The 25,000-nt window shown below is 45.6% G+C and overlaps 1 protein-coding gene across 1 annotated transcript; it reads left to right on the top strand.

The window, feature by feature from the left end:
• The first annotated feature begins 18,193 nt into the window (after window positions 1–18,193).
• LOC116516191 (NHS-like protein 2) lies at window positions 18,194–20,108 on the top strand. The gene is made up of 2 exons (XM_032228605.1): window positions 18,194–19,107; window positions 20,021–20,108. The coding sequence occupies exons 1-2, from the start codon at window positions 18,828–18,830 to the stop codon at window positions 20,083–20,085; spliced, it is 345 nt and encodes a 114-aa protein (XP_032084496.1). The 5' UTR covers window positions 18,194–18,827; the 3' UTR covers window positions 20,086–20,108.
• The last annotated feature ends 4,892 nt before the right edge of the window (window positions 20,109–25,000 follow it).

Genomic DNA, 25,000 nt, shown 5'->3' with positions numbered 1-25,000 from the left:
TTGTTCTAAGTTAGTCACATGGTTGTTAAGTGAATCTGACATCCCCCTTGACTTTGCTCGTCAGAAGGTTGCAAAAAGGGATGACACGGCAACCGTCGTAAATACGAGTCAGTTGCTCAGCATCTGAATCTTGATCACATGACCGCGGGGATGCTGCAATGGTTGTAAGTGTGAAACGTTGTCTCTTTTTTTAGGGCCATTCCGACTTTGAATGGTCACTGAATGAAATGTTGTTAAACTGAGGACTATCTGTACTGTAGAATTGGTTTTAGATACAGATTAACAGAGTTGGAAGGGATCTTGTAGGTCATCTAGTCCAACCCCTCACCCCGCCCAAGCAGGATACCCTACACCAGTGGTTCCCAAACTTGGCAACTTTAAGACTTGTGGACTTCAACTCCCAGAATTCTCCAGCCAGCTGTCTGGAGAATTCTGGGAGTTGAAGTCCACAAGTCTTAAAGTTGCCAAGTTTGGGAACCACTGCCCTACACCATTTCAGACAGAGGGCAGTCCAGTCTCTTCTTGAAAGCTTCCAGGGATGAAACTCCTACAACTTCCGAAGGCAACTTCTGTTCCATGGGTTGATTGTTCTCACTGTCAGAAAATTCCTCCTTATTTCTAGGCTGAATCTCTCCTTGTTCAGCTTCCGTCCATTATTCCTCGTCGGGCCTTCTATCTGGTTTTCTGTTCATTTTTAAAAAAAATTTCCCACTCAGAACTGGAGTTTTCTTAACCCTTAATTACTCAAGATAAGAAAGGTTGACCTTGAGAGGGAAAATTGGACACCTGTGGGGTTTTTTTGCCTGTATGTCTAGTAGGATGTTGAACAAGGCTACGGATCCTAGTTGACAGTCTTTAATTTAAAAGTCTGCCTCTGTTTTAAGGCTCTTTGATTCACAGCTGGTTTAAAAAATAAAGAAACTTGATAAGACCGAGAGGGCATCTAGCACCTTCCTGTTGTATTTCAGGATTTATTTTATTTATTTATGTTCCCTTAAGGTAATGAATTATGCATAAATGCTAAAAAAAACACACACGCAAAAAAAAGAAAGATGGGATTTTATGGCAATTAATAAAGGTCACTGGAGAAATTGCTGGAGGACGTAACACCTCCTGGCACAAAATCTTAAGAAGTTGTGAATCTCCGCTATCATGAGGAGACATATTAGCTTTCTGATGCACAAAAAGATTGCATAGGAAACTGCTGAAGGCTTACTTTTCATTGTTAAGGAAACTAAGAAACTTTAGTAATGGATATAAGTTGAGGCTTATCTAGATTTTATTTAAATGCCAGGGAAAAATGCCCTGAGAGTAAGATCTGGGCATCACTAGAATAGTCTCAATAAAGAAGGATATTTGTAGTTCAGGGTTGAAAGGTGGGGTCCTTGTAGGTAATATCATCAGTGCTAGAAGAGAGTGGGAGAGGAGGAGGAAGAGGGGGAAGAGGGGGAGGAGGAGGAAGAGGAGGAGGAAGAGGAAGCAGTAGGAAGAGGAAGAAGCAGAAGGAGGAAGAGGAGGAGCAGAAGGAGGAGGAATAGGATCAGGAGGAGGAATAGGAGGAGGAAAAGGAGGAAAAGGAGGAGGAGGAGGAAGCAGGAAGAGGAGGAGCAGAAGAAAGAGGAATAGGATCAGGAGGAGGGAGAGGAGGAGGAGGAAGAGGAGGAAAATGAGGAGGAGGAAGCAGGAGGAGGAGGAGCAGCAGGAGGAAGAGGAGGAGCAGAAGGAAGAGGAATAGGATCAGGAGGAAGGAATGGAGGGGGAAAATGAGGAGGAGGAAGCTGGAGGAGGAAGCAGCAGGAGCAGAAGGAAGAGGAAGAGGATCAGGAGGAGGGAGAGGAGGAGGAAGAGGAGGAAAATGAGGAGGAGGAAGCAGGAGGAGGAGCAACAGGAGGAGGAGCAGAAGGAAGAGGAAGAGGATCAGGAGGAGGGAGAGGAGGAGGAAGAGGAGGAAAAGGAGGAGGAGGAGGAAGCAGGAGGAGGAGGAAGCAGGAGGAGGAGGAGCAGCAGGAGGAAGAGGAGCAGAAGGAAGAGGAAGAGGATCAGGAGGAGGGAGAGGAGGAGGAAGAGGAAAATGAGGAAGAGGAGCAGGAGGAGGAGCAGCAGCAGGAGGAGGAGGAATAGGAGGAATAGAAGGAATAGAAGGAGGAGGAATAGGATCAGGAGGAGGAATAGGAGAAGAGGAGGAAAAGGAGGAGGAAGCAGCAGGAGGAAGAAGCAGGAGGAGGAGGAGGAGGAGTACCATGGAGTCCTTGTTGCTCTCTGAGTTTGGTTGTTTTCTTGCAGATCTTTCATTACGCAAACTAGGTAACATCATCAGTGCTAGAAGGGAGTAGGAGAAGGAGAGGAGGAGGAAAAGGAGGAGGAGGAGTATGGGGTTCTTGTTGCTCTCTGAGCTTGATTGCTTTCTTACAGATGTTTCATTACACAAACTAGGTAATAACATCAGGCTTGTGCAATAGTCTGTCTGTAAAGGTTGTGGGTTCACTATCTCTCAAGTTCTTAAGAAACTCGACAGCCACTTCTTTAGGACAAAATAACAGAACAACAGAATTGGAAGGGACCTTCTTGGTGGTCTTCTAGTCCAACCCAATGCACAAGGAGGAGACCCCTTACCATTTCAGACAAATGGCTGTCCAATCTCTTCTTAAAAATGTCTGGCATTGGAGCATTCCCAACTTCCAGAGGCAAGTTGTTCCACTGATTAATTGTTCTAACAGTCAGGAAATTTCTGCTTTGTTCTAGGTTGCTTCTCTCCTTGATTAGTTTCCCTCCATTGCTTCTTGTCCTGCCCTCAGGTGCTTTGGAGAATGAGTTGACCCCCCCTTCTTTGTGGCAACCCCAGAGATATGGAAACACTGTTATCATGTCAACCTGTCTCCTTCTTTTCATTAAAGTAGACGTACCCAATTCCTACAACTGTTCTTCATATGTTTTATCCTCCAGTCCCCTAATCCTCTTTGTTGCTCTTCTCTGCACTCTTTCTAGAGTCTCCACATCTTTTCTACATCGTGGTGACCAAAACTGGATGCAGTATTCCAAGCGTGGCCTTACCAAGGCATTATAAAGTGGTATTAACCCTTCACGTGATCTTGATTCTATCCCTCTGTTTATGCAGCCTAGAACTGTGTTGGCTTTTTTGGCAACTGCAGCACACAGCTGGCTCATATTTAAGTGATTGTCCACTAGGACTCCAAGATCCCTCTCACAGTTACTACTGTCGAGCAAGGTACCCCCTATTCTATACTTGTCCATTTGTTGTTATTGTTGTTTTTGACTAAATGTAAAGTTTAATAACTTTGTCTGCATGTTGCAGATGTTTGGGAAGAGACAGACATTTTGATGAAATCTCTTTCAGGGATGTTTTTCTGGATGATCCAAGCCCCTTCATTCAATGTTGACTCTCAGGGGGGGGGGGAATGGGAGGGAGAGCCTAGTTTATTTTTCCTATCTATAACCCAAATCCGAAAAAGAATACAGACATGTTCTGGAAGTCACCAGAAGCAGACTTGGGCATCATCCAACCACCAATGGGACAATAAATCCGTAATGAAGACAGCCTTACTGTCAGCAAACAAAAAAAAATGCTATAAAATGCAATGAATCTCTAGTGAGGAAATAACCCAAGAGAGATTAAAATAACATCCCCCAATATCTACATTACGGCTGTTTCAGCCCCAGTAAAGTCTTTTCCTGTTTCCCAAGCCACATAAACGTTTAACCCTTTCCTTCCTTGATATAAAGTCCTTGCTTCAAAAATCTGCCCTCAAATTTATCAGGAATTGTAGAGGAACATGGAGATGGTTTGGGAGAAAATATATAAAAGCCAACAAGAAAACATGAGCAACCAAGAAGATTAGCTGATTAGGGGAGTGGTCACCACACTATAAAAAAGACATTGAGACTCTAGAAAGAGTGCAGAGAAGAGCAACCAAGATGATTAGGGGATTGGAGGCTAAAACATATGATGAACGGTTGCAGGAATTGGGCAAGGCTAGTCTATGAAGAGAAGGACCGGGGAGACAGGATAGAAGTCTTCCAATATTTGTGGGTCTGCCACAGAGAGGAGGGGGTCAAGCTATTTCCCAAGGCACCCGAAGGCAAGGAATAATGGATGAAAACTGATCAAGGAGAGATTCAACCTGGAAATAAGGAGGAACTTTCTGACAGTGAGAGCAATCAACCAATGGAACAGAAGTTGCCTTCAGAAGTTGTGGGAGCTTCATCACTGGAGGCTTTCAAGGAGAGACTGGACTGCCATCTGTCAGAAATGGTGTAGGGTCTGCTTGGGTGGGGGGGTTGGACTAGATGACCTACAAGGTCCCTTCCAACTCTGTTATCTGTTAAACAAGCTCGGGCCCAGAAAAACAGAAGGAGCGGAGAAAGAAAGTCAAGGTTGTGCCACTTTTAATTTTCTTTGGTTTAAGAGGAGGGGAAAGGAAAACTGTATCTGGCTTTTAAGATTTAGTTATCCTAGCCTATTTCGGCGAAATAGAATATTTCTTGTAGTATCTATTTCCTAAAATGGTTTACCTGGCTGGGCCGACAGACATAAACACAGCACAACAGAATAAATTCAGAGCCTCTCGAATATAATATCTGGCGGAGCAGCGAAGCGGAACCAGTCTGAGAATATAAAGCCTTTCAGATGAAAATGAAATAATTCCAGAGCAAAGCGGCAGAATCAGACCAATGATTAAAACGAGCATCAGGAGACGTTCCTTTTTTTTTAAGACCGTTTCTTTCCCCTTTTCCTCCTGCAAACTTTCGGCGGAGGAAACCTTGAAAGAGTCTGAAGGGATTAGCTGTCAAGTAGGAGATCGGGTTTTTTCCTTGCAACTCGCCTTTAGTCGCTGTTTGATCTCTCCCCCCCCCCCCTTCCCCACAGCTTGACAAGGAACAGATGGATAGGCTGATATCTGTAGTGCAAGAAGTACGTTGAAGGAGAAAGAGTAGGAAGGGGAGGTGGAACTGCGAGTTTTTTCAACCGCCTTAGATCTTTTTTCTCCCTCAATTCTTCTCTCTTTTTTTTGCATTTAGAATTTTTGTTGCAATCCTTTTTCTTCTCTGTGCCCATCTGACCAGAGGTGCACTGTGATAAGGAGTCCTATTTTCACACCGTTTTCCCTCCCCCCTAACTCGGATTAGCCGTGACATTAACTGCTTTATTTATGTCTTGTGTTGTTGTTGTTGTTAGTTGCGAACTTGTGTCCGACCCATCGAGACCCCATGGGCAATGATCCTCCAGGCCTTCCTGTCCTCTACCATCCTCTGGAGTCCATTTAAGCTCACGCCGACTGTTTCGATGACTCCATCCAGCCACCTCTTTCTCTGTCGTCCCCTTCTTCTTTTTCCCTCCATCTTTCCCAGCATGAGGCTCTTCTCCAGGGAGTCCTTCCTTCTCATTAGGTGGCCAAAGTCTTTGAGTTTCCTCTTCAGAATTTGGCCTTCTGAAGATCAGTCAGGGTTGATCTCCTCTAGGACTGACCAGTTGGATGGCCTTGCAGTCCAAGGGACTCACAAGAGTCTTCTCCAGCACCAGAGTTCAAAGGCCTCCATTCTTTGGCTCTCAGCCTTTCTTATGGTCCAACCTTCACAGCCATCCATTGCAACTGGGAAACCCATTATGTCTCGTACTTAGCTTTAAAAAATAAAAATAAAAACCAAATGTGGAAATACCACTCATTTTTTCGCAAAGGGGATAACTACTAGACTCCCAGGAGATAGGGAGGGGGTGTGAGCCAAAGGATTTATTTCCCATTTTTCCTCTTGCAACTTTTAGAAACATTTCTTTTGCAAAACTGTTTTGCAAAGCCGCCAGATGAAGGCAAAGGGCAGATCCCAAGAAACTCCTTTGAACTCCTTTCCATCCCATAATGAAACCTTCTTGATGGCTAACAGTAGTTGGAAAATTCATGAAGATGTGTAGCTTTAATAGCCAACCAATTCTAGAAGATGCCTTCTACAGATGCCTTCCATGCTGTTCTGTATTTTCTGTGGTGGAGAGAGGGCTGTTTCTTTTTTTAAGTTTTATTTTTCCTCAGGGAGAGCCAAGTAAGCAAAAGTGATCAACTGCCTGACCTAAGAGATCCCCCTAGGATGAGTGACTAGATTGAGTCTGTTTCAACATGTGTGTTAATTGAACTCCTTAGGAATGGTGGGTTGGGTTAGCTAATTGTGGTGGAATGCAGTCTGGATTCCCAGGAGGGAGGGGCTGCATTCCACGGGAGCAAAAGAGGGTGAAGTTTAGATACTCTGAGAGGGAAGAAGAGAGTTAAGAGGGCTCCTCCCTAAGAATTCCCAGAATTTGTTTGTTTTAGTCTGGCAAGATTTCCATCTATGGGCAAAGAAACTGTTTAGAACGGGGGTCTCCAACCTTGGCAACTTTAAGACTTGTGGACTTTAACACCCAGAATTCCTCAGCCAGCCGAAGTTGCCAATGGTGGAGACCCCTGGCTTAGAAGAACCTCTGTGCACAGAGGTGGGTTATTGCCAGTTCGGCATGCAAATTTCTTTGCTCTGCACATGTGCACATTTGCACATAAAAAGATCTGTGCATGCACAAAATGTTAAAAAATGAAAAAAAAAATACAAAGAAAGTTGTTCTGTGCACACGCAGAGCCTAAAATCAAGATGGCGGCACCATAGGAGAACCAGTTTGGCAGTTTGAATCCCTAGTGCCGCGTAACGGAGTGAGCTCCTGTTACTTGTCCTAGCTTCTGCCAACCGAGCTGTTCGAAAGCATGTAAAAATGCAAGTAGAAAAATAGGGACCACCTTTGGTGGGAAGGTAACAGCGTTCCGTGTGCCTTCAGCTTTTAGACATGCTGGCCACATGATAATGGAGACTCTTTGGACAGCGCTGGCTTTGAAACGGAGATGAGCACCGCCCCCTAGAGTTGGGAACAACTAGCACATATGTGCAAAGGGAACCTTTACCTTTACCTAATGACTCTAAACTGATGACATACACACATAAACACACACCCAGCTCTGCTTGCTTTTCTCCTACACTGTGTGTGGCGAGATTGGTCCAGATATGAGTAGATATCTTGGCTGATTTTTGATTGTGATCCTAACTGTCTTCTGCTGCACCGGGATATGACCAACACATAGAGCCGAGGTGGCGCAGTGGTTAGGGTGCAGGCCACTTCAGCTGACTGTTATCTGCAGTTCAGCGGTTCTAATCTCACCGGCTCAAGGTTGACTCAGCCTTCCATCCTTCCGAGGTGGGTGAAATGAGGACCCAGACTGTGGGGGCGATATGCTGACTCTGTAAACCGCTTAGAGAGGGCTGAAAGCCCTATGAAGCGGTATATAAGTCTAACTGCTATTGCTATTGCTAACACACTTGAGCAACGCGGAACCAAGTGATGTGTATCTCATGCTCAGAGGTGCTTCTTTGTGATCAGTGGCACTCAGGAAGGCAAGTCTTGTGGATGAGAAATCCCCAGATTTTGTGAAGAGGTCCAATTTGCATTTGAATTGTTTTTAGATTTCCCCCACCCGCCCTTATTTCCATATGCAAAAAAGAACCCCAGCAATATTTCAGTTACCCTTCCTTCCCCTCCCTTCCCATCATAGCAGCATGCTGTAATCAAATTGGCGAAGCACATAAATAGGCAGGTTATTAATTTTAATATTAGCATTAAACTTTTACCGGCCTCTTATATCACAAGGAAACATTCATAATATTGATTCAAAAGACTCCCTTGAGCCCAAGAGTATTGCTGACATTAAATAAAACTTAGCTTTCTCTGACAATGAGAAGAGGTGCTTATATTGATGATGATGATAATAATAACAATAATATATATCTCAGAATGTCTTTGAACATGGCAAAAGCGAGCCAAAAGAAACCAGATTTAGATTTTCATTCTTCCGGTAGAGGTTTGGCAATCTTGTTTATCCCGGGGAAACTCAGCTTCATGAGTTGCTGAAATATCAGAAAACTGTAAAATGATGTGAAAACAATAAAGGTCTCTTTCAGAAACCCGTGAGGTTTCAACCTCTCTCAAGAGTTCACCCGCAATTTTACCTAATGAAGATGGAAGAATATGACAGCTAGTTCTATAATACAGTAAGATCTGAAGAAGAGAATCTCTCCAGCTAAGGGTTGAACTGTGGGGTCCTTGGTGCTCTCTGATCTTGGTGGTTTTCTTGAGGACGTTTCATTACTAAACTAGGTAACGTCATCATGCCAGTAGGAGGTGGGGTTTGCTTTCATTCACACTGGAATATAAGATGAAAATAAAACTTCCAGACAGTGAGGACAATTAACCAGTGGGACGGCTTGTCTTCAGAAGTCGTAAGTGCTTTGGGGGAAAAAAAAGGGAGAGGGAATGTTAGATATCTTTTTAACCAACTTTCCTCTAGAATATGTTATAAAGATGTAAAGTTACGGCAGATTCTTTGAGACTGGGAAAAAAAATGCCAGTAGGTGGCTGTGTCCTTAAAACCTTAATTAAATGAAAATGATGGTATAGTGATAGTAAAATATATAAATTCTAAAATGTACAATTTAAACTGAATGAAATATATGTGATTGTGGAACAGTGGTGGGTTTCAAAAATTGTTCGAACTTACTCTGTGGGTGTGGCCTCCTTTGTGGGAGTGGCTTGCCGCCCATGTGACCGGATATGAAGATGCCGACGACACTTGTCAGAACCACCTTAAATTACCTCACACACAGCACTGGCATGCATAAGAATATGATGTAAACTTGTTTTTTAAAAGGCATCTTTGGTTTGCGTTAAAACAACTTCAACCCACGCAATGTTCTGATTGCACCACAAAGGCAGTAGTCATCCTTACCTTTCACAGAGGCACTGAGGTTTATAAATATGAGCATGATAGTGTAGAATAATCATATCCAAGGACCAGTGGTGGGTTTCAAAAAATTTTGGAACCCCTTCTGTAGGTGTGGCCTGCTTTCCGGGTCCACTGGTGGAACCTCTTCTAACCGGTTCAGTAGATTTGACAAACCGGTTCTACCGAATAGGTGCGAACTGGTAGGAACCCACCTCTGTTGTGGAAGAAATGCACGAAATGTACCTGTAACCAATAGATATGCTTTCTACAAGATGTAATGAAAGATGATTTTTTGTGTGTTTTTCTTTAATAAAAACAATAAAAACTTTAAAAAAAAGAAGTTGTAAGTGCTTCATTATTGGAGGTTTTTAAGAAAAGACCAGAGAGCCACCTTCTGAAATGCTATAGCATCTCCTGCTTGAGCAGGACTAGAAGAATAATGGGCAACATTTGAAAGTCAGACTATCAGAGTCTCTTTTTAACAGAATAGCAGAGTTGGAAGGGACCCTGGAGGTCCTCTAGTCCAATCCCTTGCACAAGGAGGAAGCCCTATACCATTCCAGCCAATGGCTGTCTAGTTTCTTCTTAAAAACCTCCAGTGATAGAGCACCCACAACTTCTGGAGACAAGCTGTTCCACTGATTGATTGCCCTCCCTGTCAGGAAATTTCTCCTCGGTTGATTCTCTCCTTGATTAGTTCCCATCCATTGTTCCTTATCTTGCATTCAGGTGCTTTGGAGAATAGGTTGACTCCCTCTTCTTTGTGCTTAGATCAGGGGTGTCAAACTCGATTTCATTGAGGGCCGCATCAAGGGTTGTGGTGGACCTCAGGGGGCCGGGTGGGCATGGCCAGCCAGCTGAACATTGCTTGTGTTGAGGGGTGCCAGTGGTGGCCTGGGCGGGACTGTCTCCAGCAGAGGGAGGTGAGACCAGGGTCACACCCACCCAGTCCCCCGAGGTCAACTTGAGCCCTCAACGAAATCGAGTTTGACACCCTTGTCCTTGAGGTCCCCGCTGCTATGCTCACTCTCCTTGGCCAGGTTGCTCATGATGTGTGTGGGAGAGCAACGCATCTGTTTTGGGCCAAGGGGCTACAGCAGGGGTGGGTTCCTGCCAGTTCTAACCTCTTCCATAGAAGAGGTTCCACAAATCTACCATGCCGTTTAGAACCGGTTCCAGCTCCCTCCCCCTGCCCGTCTGCACCACGCTTGCTCACTGATTGGCAGGCTCACCTGCCCACCTTTAAGAGGCCTATCTAAACCTTAAAGTCTTAAAGCTGTCAAGTTTGAACACCCCTGGGGTTATTTTCCTAAAGGGTTACAGGTGCAAGGGTCTTGTAGCTTGACAGCTTTAAGACTTGCACACTTCAATGCCAGAGTTCCTGAGCCAACATGACTGGAGGAGGAATTCTGGGAGTTGAAGTCCACAAGTCTTAAAACTGTCAAGTTTGAACACATTTTTGTCTAAAGGGTTAGGGGTGCAAGGGTCTTGTAACTTGACAGTTTAAGACTTGCATGCTTCAAATGCCAGAGTTTCTGAGCCAACATTTTGGTTGCTAAGCAAGAGCGTTGTTACGTGAGTTTCACCACATTTTACAAGTTGGCCATGCCCACCCAGTCACATGACTGCCAAGCCACTCCCACTCAGTCATATGGCTGGAAAGCCACTCCCACAAAGCACCTACAGAAGAGGTTCTAAAAATTTTTGAAACCCACCACTGGGCTACAGGCCACTCCTCCTCTGTGTCAGCCTCTGTTTTGCTGCTTGCTTCCGCTGCTGGGGAGGGGGGGCATGGTATTTGGGTGGGGAAGCATTCAGTGCAGGAGTGACTGTTAAAAGGGAGTTGTTCTCACCATCTACTGCGCATGCTGCAGATAGAGGATTTGCTGCCAAGGCCAACTGCCCGGCATATCAACCTGATGATGCTTTTTGAAGATGTCTCCCACGTGACACCTGTGGGATGTATGGATTGGACTATGGGATGGGGTTACCAAGGGGAGGGGGTTGGGTCACATATTGATATCTACGATTACGCGCGCTTTTGCCTCAGATCCTGCTTTGCTTAGCTGCTATCTACTCATAACCAGCAAAAGTACTCTTAATTCTGCAAAATGGAGTCGAGTGGTTTCTTCCTTGGTTGCTGAGGGAGGCCACCATGACACACTGTTTCCAGGGTGGCTCTGTGGGCTGGATCCAGCCCCCGAGCCTTGAGTTTGACACTCATCTTAGATATTGGAAGACTGCTATCGTATCTCCCCTAGTCCTTCTTTTCATTAAACTAGACATACCCAGTTCCTGCAACCGTTCTTCCTATGTTTCAGTCTCCAGTCCCCTAATCATCTTTGTTGCTCTTCTCTGGACTCTTGCTGTAAGATTCTAATCTTGACCCTCGGTTAGTTATTCACACTGCGGTCTTTATATCTTGGTAGCAAAATAAAAGTATAATTCTAAATCACACCCTGTATCCGGTGACTTATCAGCTTCGAACACCAAGCAAGAGCCCAGTTTTGGGGGACAACATTTTAACCCCCAGTCCTGTTCTCCTCTTTCTCCTCTCTCATCTCCGTATATTTTTGGTCTGAGGCGCTGCGACTCCTTTGATGCAATTGCTCATCAAATCCGTTTACAGAAATCCTGGGTAGGGTCCTTCAAGCTTTGGAGATGATTAATTCAGCAAAGATAATCAGTATCCTCCTCGACCTTCACAAAGCCTCAAAAATGAAGCCGAAACTGAACTGCTTAGGACTTCATTAAGAAACCACCAGGAGACACAGTGATGAAATCTAGATTGTGAATGAAACAATCATCCAGGGGTGAAATCCAGCAGGTTGTGACAGGTTGTGGAGAACCGGTAGCAGAAATTTTGAGTAGTTAGAAGAACTGGCAAATACCACCTCTGGCTGGCCCCAGAGTGGGGAGGGAATGGAGATTTTGCAATATCCTTCCCCTGCTATGCCCACCAAGCCACACTCACAGAACCAGTAGTAAAAAAAAAAAATTGAATTTCACTACTCTAATCATTGCAATCATTTCTTTATTTTGGGGCCCCAACACCCAAAGCCCATCCAAGTAATAAACCAACCCTATGGGGATGAATCAACTGGATAAGGAGATCTGACTTTGTTTTCTATGCCATGTTGGCTAGAATTGATTAGACCTGGGAAATGATCAATGCAAGGAAGATAATTAGCACCCAGTAATAGAATCAGAATAGATTGAAGAAACAATAACAGGTTGTTTAAAAAAAAAAAAAAAAATCATTGCCAGAAAGCAGTGGCTGGTGTGTATGTGTGTCGAATAAAAAGCCAAGAAAATAAAAGAAAATTATCCTTTTTCCCCCCTGTTAAGAGAACTCAGGAGTTTGCATAATCTCTCATTACCAAACGCTAATGAGGATTGACAGAGTCCTATTCAATTTGAAGATAACCATCACATGCTTCTATATTGGGAGCATTGTACACCATATCCAGGAGGACATCAGGCAGTGTTAATGCTACCAGATACATAACTTCCTGACTCTCCCCCTCCCCCCCCCCTCACTCTCATTTTTAGAATATAGAATCATAGGGCTGGAAGAGACCCTGGAGGTCTTCTAGTCCAACCCCCTGCTCAAGGCAGGAGACTATACCACCCCAGTCAAATGCTTCTCCACTCTTATTTTTGAAAATCTCCTGCGATGGAGTCCCCACAACTCTGGGAGGCAAGCTATTCCACTGACTATTTATTCTCACTGTCAGAAAATTTCTCCTTACCTATTATTCTGTCAGAGTAGAGTAGAGTAGAATAAAATAGAATAGAAATATAATATAGGGTAGAGAAGAGTAGAGTAGGGAAGAGTACAGAAGAATAGAGTAAAGTAGAATAGAAATATATAGAATAGAGTAGAGTAGAGTAGAGTAGAATAAAATAGAATAGAAAAGAAATATAATATAGAATAGAGCAGAGCAGAGTAGAATAAAATAGAAATATAATATAGAATAGAGTAGAGTAGAATAGAATAGAAACATTAGAGTAGAATAGAGTAAAGTAGAGTAGAGAAGAGTAGAGAAGAATAGAATAGAAATATAATATAGAATAGAGTAGAGTATAGAGAAGAATAGAGAAGAATAGAGAAGAGTAGAATAGAATAGAAATATAATATAATATAGAGTAGAATAGAATAGAATAGAAATATAATATAGAATAGAGTAGAATAGAAAAGAAAAGAATAGAATAGAAATATGATATAGAGTAGAGCAGAACCGAGTAGAGTAATAGAATAGAATAGAATAGAATAGAATAGAATAATTGGGTTGGAATGGACTTTGAAGGTCTTCTAGTCCAACCCTCTGCTCAAGGCGGGGGGCGGAGGAGTCCAGTCTATTTTTCAATCCTTGCTTGTCGTCGTTTAATTCTCGTCCCTTTTACCAGTGGCTCTTAATCCCCAGAACCTCCATATTTAGGAATAGTATATCTTTGTAACCCTATGCCCGAAGAAGCGAAAGGAAGCCATTCTTGCCTTAATACAGGTGTGTTCCTTTGAGATTTCTACCACTTGATGAAGAAATAAGGCCCATCATGAGCTGGATTTGTCAGCCCAACCCACATTCAGTTTGCATGGGTTTTTGGGTCAACTTTGTGTTGAAAATCATATATCCCTAGGAAAAGAATGAGAGGAATAAATAACAGAGGAGGGAAATGTCCATTGTTGAGGAATAGAACAAAGAAATTGCCATAGCTCCAGGACTTTGAGATTGTCCAGGAGTAGAGAAAAAAATGTTTTTTCCAACTTGATTTTTTTAGGGGGCAAGTTAGAATTTTTACCATAGATGTTTGTTGATGTATGTATGTATGTATGTATGTATGTATGTATGTATGTATGTATGTATGTATGTATATATATATATATATATATATATATATATATATATATATATATATATATATATATATATATATAGTGTGTGTGTGTGTGTGTGTGTATTCATAGATTTTTGTTTTCGTAGATATACATACATACATACATACATACATACATACATACATACATACATACATACAAATGTACATGCACAGATAGGCATACATACAGACAAGCTATTGTTGAATTGGTTTCTCACCCCCTCTGCTGGCCTCTTTGTGTAAAAGCCTAGCTAGTTGTTCACAATTTATATTTTCTGAAACAAGATCATTGCTCTCAGGAACAGTGCGGAGAAGAGCAACAGAATGATTAGGGGACTGGAGACTAAAACATCCGATGAGCAATTGCAGGAACTGGGCATGGCTAGTCTAGTGAAGAGAAGGAGCTGTCTTCCAGTATTTGAGGGGCTGCCACAGAGAGGAGGGGGCCAAGCTGTTTTCCAAAGCTCCTGAAGGCCAGACAAGGAAGAATGGATAGAAACTGAACAAGAAGAGATTCAACCTGGAAATAGGGAGAAATATTCTGACAGTGGGAGCAATCAACCCACGGAACAGGAGTTGCCTTCAGAAGTGGTGGGAGCTTCATCACTGGAAGCTCTCAAGAAGAGACTGGACTGCCATCTGTCAGAAATGGTGTAGGGTCTCTGTTTGGGTGGGGGGTTGGACTAGATGACCTACAAGATCTCTTCCAACTCTATTAATCTGTAAAGTTGTTACCTTTAAAAAAAAGACCAAGTAAGATGTTTTCCAAAAAGAGGCAGCAATGGAACCAAGAAAGTTGGTCTACTACATTCAGGATGTCAAAAACCATAGATATTGAAGAGTCCCAAAGTTGGGTGCCCACAGCAGCCTTCACAAAGAGAAGGTAATCTGTGGGGACTATCAATATTGAGGGAAAAGTACTAGTAGACTAGGAGTGGATTGAAGGCCTCTGTTCCAGAGTTCTGACAGATAGATAGTCTCAAATGGTAAAACAGAGTAACAGATGATGGGCAATTACATCTGATCTTGGACTGCTTCTTTAAATTGCTTTGTTTTATTCCTTCTCTCTCTCTCTTTCTCTCTTTTTTTCTCTCCTCTTTTCCTTCCTTGAGAGACTGCCTGCTGCCAATTACCTCCCATAGACCCGTTAGATCGCACAGGGTCGGCCTCCTCCAGGTTCCGTCTACCAGCCAATGCCATCTGGCTACTACCCGGGGGAGGGCCTTCTCTGTAGCAGCTCCGGCCCCCTGGAATGAACTCCCCGCGGAGATTCGGACCCTCACCCCTCTCCAGGCCTTCCGGAAAGCCATAAAAACCTGGCTGTGCCCGCAGGCCTGGGGTTGATGAGTTCCCCTCCCCTCTCGACTTGTATGGCTGTATGACTCTTGTGTATTTTAATTACATGTATTGTGTTTGTATCCCCTTTTCCCCTTTTGAGTTGTTCGCCGCCCTGAGTCCCTCCCGGAGAAGGGCGGCATACAAATAAACTAAATCTTAATCTTAATCTTAATCTTTCTCCCTTCCTCATTCATTTTTTTCTTTTCTCATTCCTTTCCCTTTCCTTTCTCATTCCTTTCCTTTCTCATTCCTTTCCCCCCTTTCTCTTTCTCCTTCCCTCCTTTCTCTTTCTCTCATAGTTTGAGTTGTTCCAGCCATTCTTCAAGGACAACTCCTAAATTCCCACAGGACAGCAGCCCAGCCCCTTAAATATGCCCTTGGTGTGTCTGTGTGTGTGTTTTTTAAAAAATACCTGCAAAACCTGGGTATTTTACCAGATCAATCAAGCAAGTTAAAGTGTGGAAAGGCATTTGTCATCCCAAATGGAATTGACATTGATTGATTGCTGCTGAATGACATTCCCCCCCTCCCCTCTGCATGCTAATGAAAGAAAATCAATTGGAACCACAGCAGCAGGTGAGGTTTTGAGCTGGAATCCAGCCGGTTCATAAGCAGAGATCACTTTCTAACTAGGACAGTGGGGGCTTGGCACTGGGACATCCAAACAAAAACTGTTTTTGGGAAATCCAGTGTGTTTTGCTCTCTGTAGCTGAGCAGGGCAGGACCTCAGGCTGAGGTGGAACTGGTAAAGATAAAGGTTCCTCTTGCACATATGTGCTAGTCGTTCCTGACTCTAGGGGGCAGTGCTCATCTCCATTTCAAAGCCAAAGAGCCTGTGCTGTCCAAAGAAATCTCCGTGGTCCTGTGGCTGGCATGACTAAACATTGAAGGTGCACGGAAGGCTTCCCACCAAAGTTGGTCCCTATGTTTCTACTTGCATTTTTACATGCTTTCGAACTGCTAGGTTGGCAGAAGCTGGGACAAGTAATGGGAGCTCACTCTGTTAAGCGGCACTAGGGATTCGAACCGCCAAACTTCTGATCGAAAAGCTCAGCATCTTAACCGCTGAGCCACAGTATCCCTTATGAGATGGAACTAGATGATTGCAAATAATGAACTGTGAAATTGTGGGGTTTGGCTCTTGGATTCAGAAGGATGCCAAATAAAAGCATATTTGTTTGTTTATTCATCAAACAAAGTTTACAATTTCAAATGAAGAAAATGAAGGGGGGAAAAAACCCTAAAAGTTGACGGGGGCAATAGGGAATGATGCAGTGGCCTAGAGGTGGAACACTCGCTTCACAATCAGCAGGTTGTGAGTTTGATCCCAGGTAGAAGCAGCTATTTTTCTCTCTCTGGGCACGATGAGAATATATCTGCTGAATATAACTCCACATTGGCGACAGGAAGGGCGTCTGGCCAGTAAACACTCAGCTCCATTCAGTTGCACAGACTCCACCCTGCAGGGGATTATGGGGTCATTAAAAGATGATGTTGTGACAGGGGCAATAGGCATGTTAGTAAACATACGATGAATGGTTGCAGGAAGCAGGCATGGCTAGTCTAGTGAAGAGAAGGACCAGGGGAGACAGGATAGCAGTCTTCCAATATTTGAGGGGCTGCCACAGAGAGGAGGGGGTCGAACTATTTTCCAAAGCACCTGAAGGCCAGACAAGGAAGAATGGATGGAAACTGAACAAGGAGAGATTCAACCTGGAAATGAGGATAAATTTCCTGACAGTGAGACCAATCAACCCATGGAACAGAAGTTGCCTTCGGAAGTTGTGGGAGCTTCATCAGTGGAGGCTTTCAAGGGGAGATTGGACTGCCATTTGTCGGGGATGGTTTATGTGTAGGGTCTCCTGCTGTGGTGGGAGGGAGGGTTGGACTAGATGACCTACAAGGTCCCTTCCAACTCTGTTAATCTATATCTAATCTAATCCATGCAATTTTCTTGACAGCAACTCTTGATTTTTTAAAAATTTCATTTTATTTCCTACAGCCCTGATATTTCTTTTGCAACTCCCAAGACGCTTAGTTTCTGAACCCACCCCAGGTCTCCCAGGAGCTCCTGGTTGAGGCCATTGAAACAAACACAATTTGTGTTTAGTGATTTGTTGCTTTAGACTTTTGAGACTCAACATGCATTGGAATCAACAGAGATACAGCGTGTTGCCTTTGAAATTTGTTAGGTGAAAACCTGGGTAAACTTCTGCAACTTTGAGCCGAACTTTGAAATGTAAATAAGACACCTGATCGAGCTTGAATGCAGTTTATGCAATGGCCAGCAGGTGTCCCCATACACCTATTTTTACCAATTCTGTTCTCTTTTTATTTACAACCGTGTATTTACAGTAGGTTCCATTCTGTGTACTTAACCGTGTATTTAAAGTAGGTTCAATTCTGTATCTGTAAAGTTTCTAGAGAGCCTTAATGAATTTGTATCGTGCAAAAAAACAAAACAAAACTACAGAGAATGGTCTCTGAGACTGAAGGTGACTCAAAGATGACTTTAATGTATTTCATTTAAATTCTAGGGTCAAAATGGTGAGGGGGTTGGATTAAAAAGATCCGATCCAACAGAAAGGATCTGTTAATAATCTCTGCAAATGAAAGATGACTCACCCTATGCCAAGCCCCCCCCCCCCCCAACCTTGGCAACTTTTAAGACTTGTGGGCTTCAACTTCCAGAAGTCTCCAGCCAGCATAGCTGAAGTCCACAAGTCTTAAACGTTGCCAAGTTTGAAGCCCTCCAGCCCTTAATAAACTATTAAGATAATATTAAACATATCGTTTTATTCTCATCCTCCTTTGGAGTATGCAACGCATAAGATAGAACCCACTGCTTGTGCATCACAAGGGGAATAATGGAGTTGAGAAATTCAAAAAGTCATTCCGAGCATGTACAAAAAGAATGCTGTGATTGGACCGGGCACCCAGGTTTTTTTTTTAAGTTGTTTTTTAGCTGTCTGGACTCATCTTTATTTTTTAGACGAGGTTCCCAACTTTCTCCCAAGCCCGACCCCCCATTTTTTCCTATTCAGTCTGCACAACAACCCTGCTTAGTAGGCCAACATCGGAAACCTCGCGCGTAATAGACCCAAACGCGTCCCCTTTCGCACGCCTCGCTTCTAACTGCTTTTGACGGCCAGCCAGGGAGAGGCGGGTTTGTGTGTGTAGCGTTTTTTCCCCCCTTTTTTTGCGCGTCCGTTTCCTTCCCCAAAGCGGTCCATTCCGGTTGATTTCCCTTTTGGGCGCTGGGAAAGCTGCGCCCGTCACGGAGCCGCGATCCTAAAAAAAACAAGGAGAGCCGCGCTGTCCAACTGCGCAGCCTAGGACGCTTTCTTTGGCCACTCGGCTCATTGACAAGGGCTGGACTGGACCCGGGGAGATTCCTCTGCCTTCCTCCTCCAGCGGTGCCCGGGGGAACCAAAAGCGCGATCTGGGAAGGCCGAAGTGGGGCGGGGGGGGGGGACCACCTTTGCCGTCGTTCAGGATCTCCAACGCTCTCCCGCGCGCTTCCCGGACTTCCCCGCGCGTCCCGAGGGAACCGTCGAAGTTTCCGCGGGCAGATCCTCCTCCGGCTCTTCTTGGCTGCTTAGCGGACGACTCCAAGGACCGAGGAACCGACGGGACACCCCCCGACTGGATTTTCCTCCCCGTCTGCGTCCCTGCAGACCCTGGCGCCCGCCGGCCCTCGAGCCCGACTGGATTTTCCTCCCCGTCTGCGTCCCTGCAGACCCTGGCGCCCGCCGGCCCTCGAGCCGCGACGGCGGAGCCCTCCTCGCTAACGTCTGCGCGATGCCTTTCTGGAAGCACACGGTGGAGCCTCGGCGGCTGCTCCCTTCGACGGCCGCTGCCCCGCGCCTGGCCAAGCTGCCGCTGGCCCAGCTGCACGAGGTGTGCGGCCTGACGACGCTGGCCCTGCTCCGCCAGCTGGCCGACCTGTGCAGCCACTCGGCGGCGCTGCTGGGCGACCTGGAGGGGCGCCTGCTGGAGCTCTCCCGCCGCGCCCACCGCCTGCGGGGGCGCCTCCGCCGGGTGCGTGGTCTGCTCCGCCCGGGGGCTTCTTCGGAGCCAGGTAAGAGGGAGGAGGAGAGAAAAGTGGAGAAGGGAGGGGGGAGGAAGAGGAGCAAGAGAGGGGGGAGGAAAGAGGGAGCCAGCGGGCAACCCCTCCCTGAAAGGGGGACGTTGCAACCCCAGCCAAGCGCGGAGGAAAAACTTAGCGCAAAAGAAAGGGCGGTGGGCTTTTTTCTGCTACGTCCCAAACTATCACTGGAGCCATTTGTCTCAGGTGGCCTAGGGTCTTGAGGAGGGGGTTGGACTACAAGACCTCCAAGGTCCCTTCTGTCTCTGTTGTCCCAAAGGTGCTTTTTTTTCCAGGAGGCAACTGGATATTCTTGGGGTTTCTTGGGGAGCCGAGGTGGCGTAGTGGTTAGGGTGCAGTACTGCAGGCCACTTCAGCTGACTGTTATCTGCAGTTCAGCGGTTCAAATCTCACCGGCTCAGGGTTGACTCAGCCTTCCATCCTTCCGAGGTGGGTAAAATGAGGACCCGGATTGTTGTTGGGGGCAATATGCTGACTCTGTAAACCGCTTAGAGAGGGCTGAAAGCCCTATGAAGCGGTATATAAGTCGAACTGCTACTTCGTTTCTCATCCAAGAAGCTTCTTCAGCTCTGACTGGATGGCGGGGAATGGAAGGATTGATATTCCTTGCAGACAGCTGGTCATTTGCATCCTTTTAGAGGCTCATTGAAGCCCTTGGAGGTTTATCTCTGTCCTCAGGGTCACCTGAGTGGTGCAAATGGTCCCTGTAGTCTGCAATTTTCCCTCTGGAAATCCATTCTTACTCCCACCCCATTCAAAAGGTGTTCATCCCAAATTGCATAGCTAAAAGTCTGTAGAGATTCTCAGTCCTCCGGGTCATGGTTGTCCCCAAAGGTGCTTTTTTCAGGAGGCAACTGGACTTTCTTGTTTTGTTTTTTCTTTGAAGACGTTTCAAAGTCCCGTTTGAAACATCCAGCTGCCTTCTACAGATGTCCAACTCTGTTGTTCTGATGCCCACCTTTGTGCAACTCCCTAGGTTGGCTCTTCAATGAGGAAGGAGTGGGTGGTTGGGGGGGAACTTTGCTTATGTTCAGAGGCTTTTGCCTATTTCCGCTCTGAGGCTTCGATGGTGGATTGCTTTCACATGGCTTTGGTCCCTTCCCTTCGGTTTTGGTTAGCCTTGGTGGTCTCCTCTGGAAGGGGATGAGAAAATGTCCTTGGGGGGGGAGGGGGCTGAAGGAAAAAGGGGAGCCCCCCCCCATTAGGGGGGAAGGGAGGGATTCTGCTTTTAAGCTCTGCCTCCTTCCCATTATGGGCTGAGACTTGAGCCCAGAGCTAATTAAATCAGGCAGATGCTGCAGCTTAATGAAGGTTTACCTTCAGATGCTCCTGTGTGTGGAATGGGAATGCCTCTGGAAAGAAGGTGCCCAAGCCATTCCTCTTTTGGCTGGGAAAGAGAGTGTAAAATGTTGCTTCTCTTACAAGGTTGTGTGAATGGTGTTGTTGCTTCCCAGTGAGGCAGCATTTGCTGTTTTCTGGTAGAGATAGTTCTCAAGTTATGACTATTCATTTAACAACTGTTCAAAGCTGCTGCTGCTGCTTCCTCCTCCTCCTCCTCCTCCTCCTCCTCCTCCTCCTCCTCCTCTTCTTCTTCTTCTTCTTCTTCTTCTTCTTCTCCCTCCTCTTCCTCCTCCTCTTCCTCCTCCTCCTCTTCTTCCTCCTCTTCCTCCTCTTCTTCCTCCCCCTCCTCCTCTTCTTCTCCCTCCTCTTCCTCCTCCTCCTCCTCTTCTTCCTCCTCTTCCTCCTAATCCTCTTCCTTTTCCTCCTCCTCCTCCTCCTCCTCCTCCTCCTCCTCCTCCTCTTCTTCTTCTTCTCTTAGTCTTCCTCCTCCTTTTCCTCCTCCTCTCCTCCTCTTCTTCTTCTTCCTCCTCCTCCTCTTCTTCCCCCTCCTCTTCTTCCTCCTCCTCTTCCTCCTCTTCCTCTTTCTCCTCCTCCACTTCTCCTCCTCTTCCTCTTCTTCCTCCTCCTCCTCTTCTTCTCCTCCTCCCACCTCCTCCTCTTCTTCCTCTCTTCTTCCTCCTCTCCTCCTCCTCCTCTTCTTCCTCCTCTTCTTCTTCCTCCTCTCCTCCTCCTCCTCTTCCTCTTCTTCCTCCTCCTCCTCTTCTTCTTCCTCCTCCTCTTCTTCTTCTCCTCCTCCTTCTCTTCTTCCTCCTCCTCCTCTTCTTCTTCTTCTCCTCCTCCTCCTCCTCCTCACATATTCCCACAGGTGCAGCGTCCACTTTTCAGATCATTGAACACCACTTTGCATGGTCAGCTGTGTCTCCAGGGCACAAGCTCGCAGCTTGCGTATCTTTGTTGATGGCATCTTGTCATCTCTGTTTTGGACACCCGAGAGGTGGTCGGCCATTGATGTCTAGTTGGTAGGCAGTCTTGGCCACGGTGGAAGATGCTGCTCTCAGGACATGCCCATGCCAGTGGAGCCAGCCTTCTCTCACCTTCTGTATAATTGGTGCCACACCAAAATGTATCATTGGGGATGTGGTCGAGAAAGGAGATGCCCGATATCCAACGGAGCCTTTGCATTTCCATGGCACGGAGAGAGCTTTCGGTCCCTGTTGTTGCTGCCCAGTATTCAGTGCCACACAGTGCAACAGGGCAGAGGGTTGTCTTGTACGTCTTAGATTTAAGTCGGGTTGGCATTTGTCTGTCCCAGAACAACTGTTCAAAGTTGTATCACTGCTGAAAATAGTAACTATACACAACACAAAAAAATAATTGTATTGTGTTTGGGGGGAAGGGGGCTGCACTGAGGGAGCTCAAACAATCTCATTGTACATAGATTGTACACTGGCAAATTAATAATAATAATAATAATAATAATAATAATAATAATCCAGGACTAGATACCAGGACTTAAAAATCGAAATTCAACGACTATGGCACAAACCAGCAGTGGTAATTCCAGTGGTAATTGGCACACTGGGTGCTATTCCAAAAGCACTGGAATTACATTTAAAACAGTTAAAAATTGACAAAATCACCATCAGTCAAATGCAAAAAGCCGCACTGCTTGGATCTGCACGCATATTACGAAAATACGTTACGACGTCCTAGGCCCCTGGGTGGGGCCCGACTAGTAACCAATGCCAAATCCGGCGAAACAACTGGCCGCTGTGATACAATTCTGTTGTTGATAATAATAATAATAATAATAATAATAATTAATTATTACTATTAACTTACAAAAGGCCATGGCACTTAGGACCAATGTAGTATCTCCCCCAACTGTAGTATTTTCATTTTGTGATCCAAATCAGAGTGCTTTGCAACCCACGTGAATTTACGACAGCTGCAGCATCCTGGAATCATATTTCTCAGCTGAGGAAGTACAGTAAGAAGTGTAAAAGAAGTGCCTTTCCTTCCAGACAGTCCTTGTTCAAACCTTGGGAGGGTTTGGATTGGTTTTGACATTAGCTATTACCGTATTTTTTGGACTAAAAGACGCATCGGTGTATAAGACGCACCAAGATTTCAAAGAGGTAAGTAAGAGGGGAAAAAAGGTTTTGCCTTCCCCCAGCCCCCAAGGAGCACATTGCAGGCTTCAGCAGGGCTGGGGGAAGGCAAAAATGCCTGTGTTTTTGTGGAAAACGGGCAGAAAATGGGCCATTTTTCACAAAAATTGTGGTGTTTTTGCCTTCCCCCATGCCTGCTGAAGCCTGCAGAGTGCTTTTGGAGGCCAGGGGAAGTCAAAAACACTTCCCTTTTTGCAAAAAAACAGCCCATTTTTTGCAAAAAGGGGGGGGAGGCAGTGCTTCGGGAGGCCAAAAATGGCTGTATTCAGTGTATAAGGCGCACCAATATTTCCATGCTCTTTTAAGGAAGGGGGGGGGAAGGTGCATCTTATATTTCAAAAAATACGGTCGTTCCTCTGCTCAAGGCAGCCCAAAGCAGCCTCGGAATTTGGTGAGCCGCATAAGTGGGGCAGAAGGAAAACTGTACTTGGGAGGAGAAGCTGCCGAGAGATTTGTGGTGTATGTGCAAAAGATGCTTCCTGTGTCCAAACGTAACCTTCATCTAGCCAAACATAACCCTTTCGGACATGCTGTTTATTTGGAAATCCTACTCAGCACTAGTAGTTCATGTTTCCTGCTCTTATGGAAGAGTTCCCCAATTCTTTCCGAGTTAGCAGCTGACTGGGCACATGAAAACATCAAACAATGCACCACAGGGCAATATTTCTCAACCGTGGCCATTTGAAGATAGGTGGACTTCAATTCCCAGAATTCCCCAGCCAGCATGGGGAAGCCAACCTGTTGCAACTTTCCCTAACCTGCATATGCTCCAAATGTGTTGAAGTATGGCAATAGATTCATATGTAAGTGTTTCATTGTGGCCCGCCAGTGGCCAGTGGAGCTGGCAGCAGATTCAGACAGTGAGGAGATTGGGGAGGAAGATGGGCCAGTCCTGGAGTCTGGGGAAGGCTCTGATGAGGTCTCTGTGTTGGAGGCAGAGAGGGGGCCAGGGTCCTATGCCAGTTACCAGCTGCCTTCAGAGTCAGACATCAGTGAGGCAGACAAACAGCTGGAGCCTGTTCCCAGTGTACGCCTGTGCAGAGTTGCCAGACGAAAGGAACAGCTAAAGAACAGGAGTCAACTTGGGAGTAAGGCCACAGGTGGATGATGAATGGCTCCTCCCAGAGAAAATAAAAGGGGAGCGAAAGGGGAGTGGAGTTTGCAGGAGACAATTAGTTCGCTTAATTGGCTCCTGACTCTCCGAGACTCCTTGCCAAATTTTGCAGATATCGGCCTGGCAGCTCTCCAAGCCAGATAAGGTCTGTGACTGTAAATCCTCCCTCGAAAGACTTTGCTGGATGTGAATGAACAGAATTCACAGTCAATTAATAAAAGGGCTTTTTGTCGGGACAAGGAGTTTGTTTCATGCTCTTGGGAAGCCTCAGTCAGAAGATTTACAGCCCTCTCTAAATGATTTACAATGTCAGCCTGTTGCCCCCAACAATCTGGGAGTCCTCATTTTACAGATCAGGGAAGGATGGAAAGCCGAATCAACTGTGAGTTGGTCAGGATCGAACTCCTGGCAGTAGGCAGAGTCAGCCTGCAATGCTTCATTCTAACCACCTGTGCCATCACAGCTCTTAACCTTGAGCCGAGGTGGCACAGTGGTTAGAGTGCAGCACTGCAGGCCACTTCAGCTGACTGCAGTTCTGCAGTTCGGCTGTTCAAATCTCACCGGCTCAAGGTTGACTCAGCCTTCCATCCTTCCGAGGTGGGTAAAATGAGAACCCGGATTGTTGTTGGGGGCAATATGCTGACTCTGTAAACCGCTTAGAGAGGGCTGAAAGCCCTATGAAGCGGTATAGAAGTCTAACTGCTATTTCTATTGCTAATACTCATCTGGTGGCAACCTATAACCTGTTGCACATCACACCAGGAAGCCTCAAGTCTTGGAAACTTCACGATGACAATAATATGTGTTCAAAGGTCTTTGTTTTGTTCTAGGACTTATTTAGGCAGCCTGAGGTCATGTAATCAGTTTCTCTTCCAAGGAAGAACTTAAATATGAGCCTCCTTGGTCTTAGTTGGCCATTCTCCTGCCTCATTTGGATCCAGACTTCTGAGGTTAATAAGAAGTTGGGGCAATAAAGAGTTAAGTGTCCTGTCTTAGGCTCAAGCTGTGGATCTAAGGGGCTATCCTCTCCCGTTGCAATTGGATTCGGCTTTTTGTAGCGTATTCTGGGATGTCAGGCGTTTGGGGATGATTCATCGACTGGCGTTCCAGATACTAGGAATTAGGAGTGGGAGAAGAGATGAAACTTAAACCCAGAACATCATTTAGACTTGGATTCGGCACGCAGGAAAAGGAGCCACAGGGCGGAGTGCAGATGCTTCCCGGGTTTGGATCTCCGCCT

The sequence above is a fragment of the Thamnophis elegans genome, chromosome 12 (assembly GCF_009769535.1).
Source record: "Thamnophis elegans isolate rThaEle1 chromosome 12, rThaEle1.pri, whole genome shotgun sequence".
NCBI classification, from domain to species: Eukaryota; Metazoa; Chordata; class Lepidosauria; order Squamata; family Colubridae; genus Thamnophis; species Thamnophis elegans.
The sequence above is the reverse complement of the archived record's forward strand: the minus strand, read 5'-3'. Positions and strand labels throughout refer to the sequence as shown.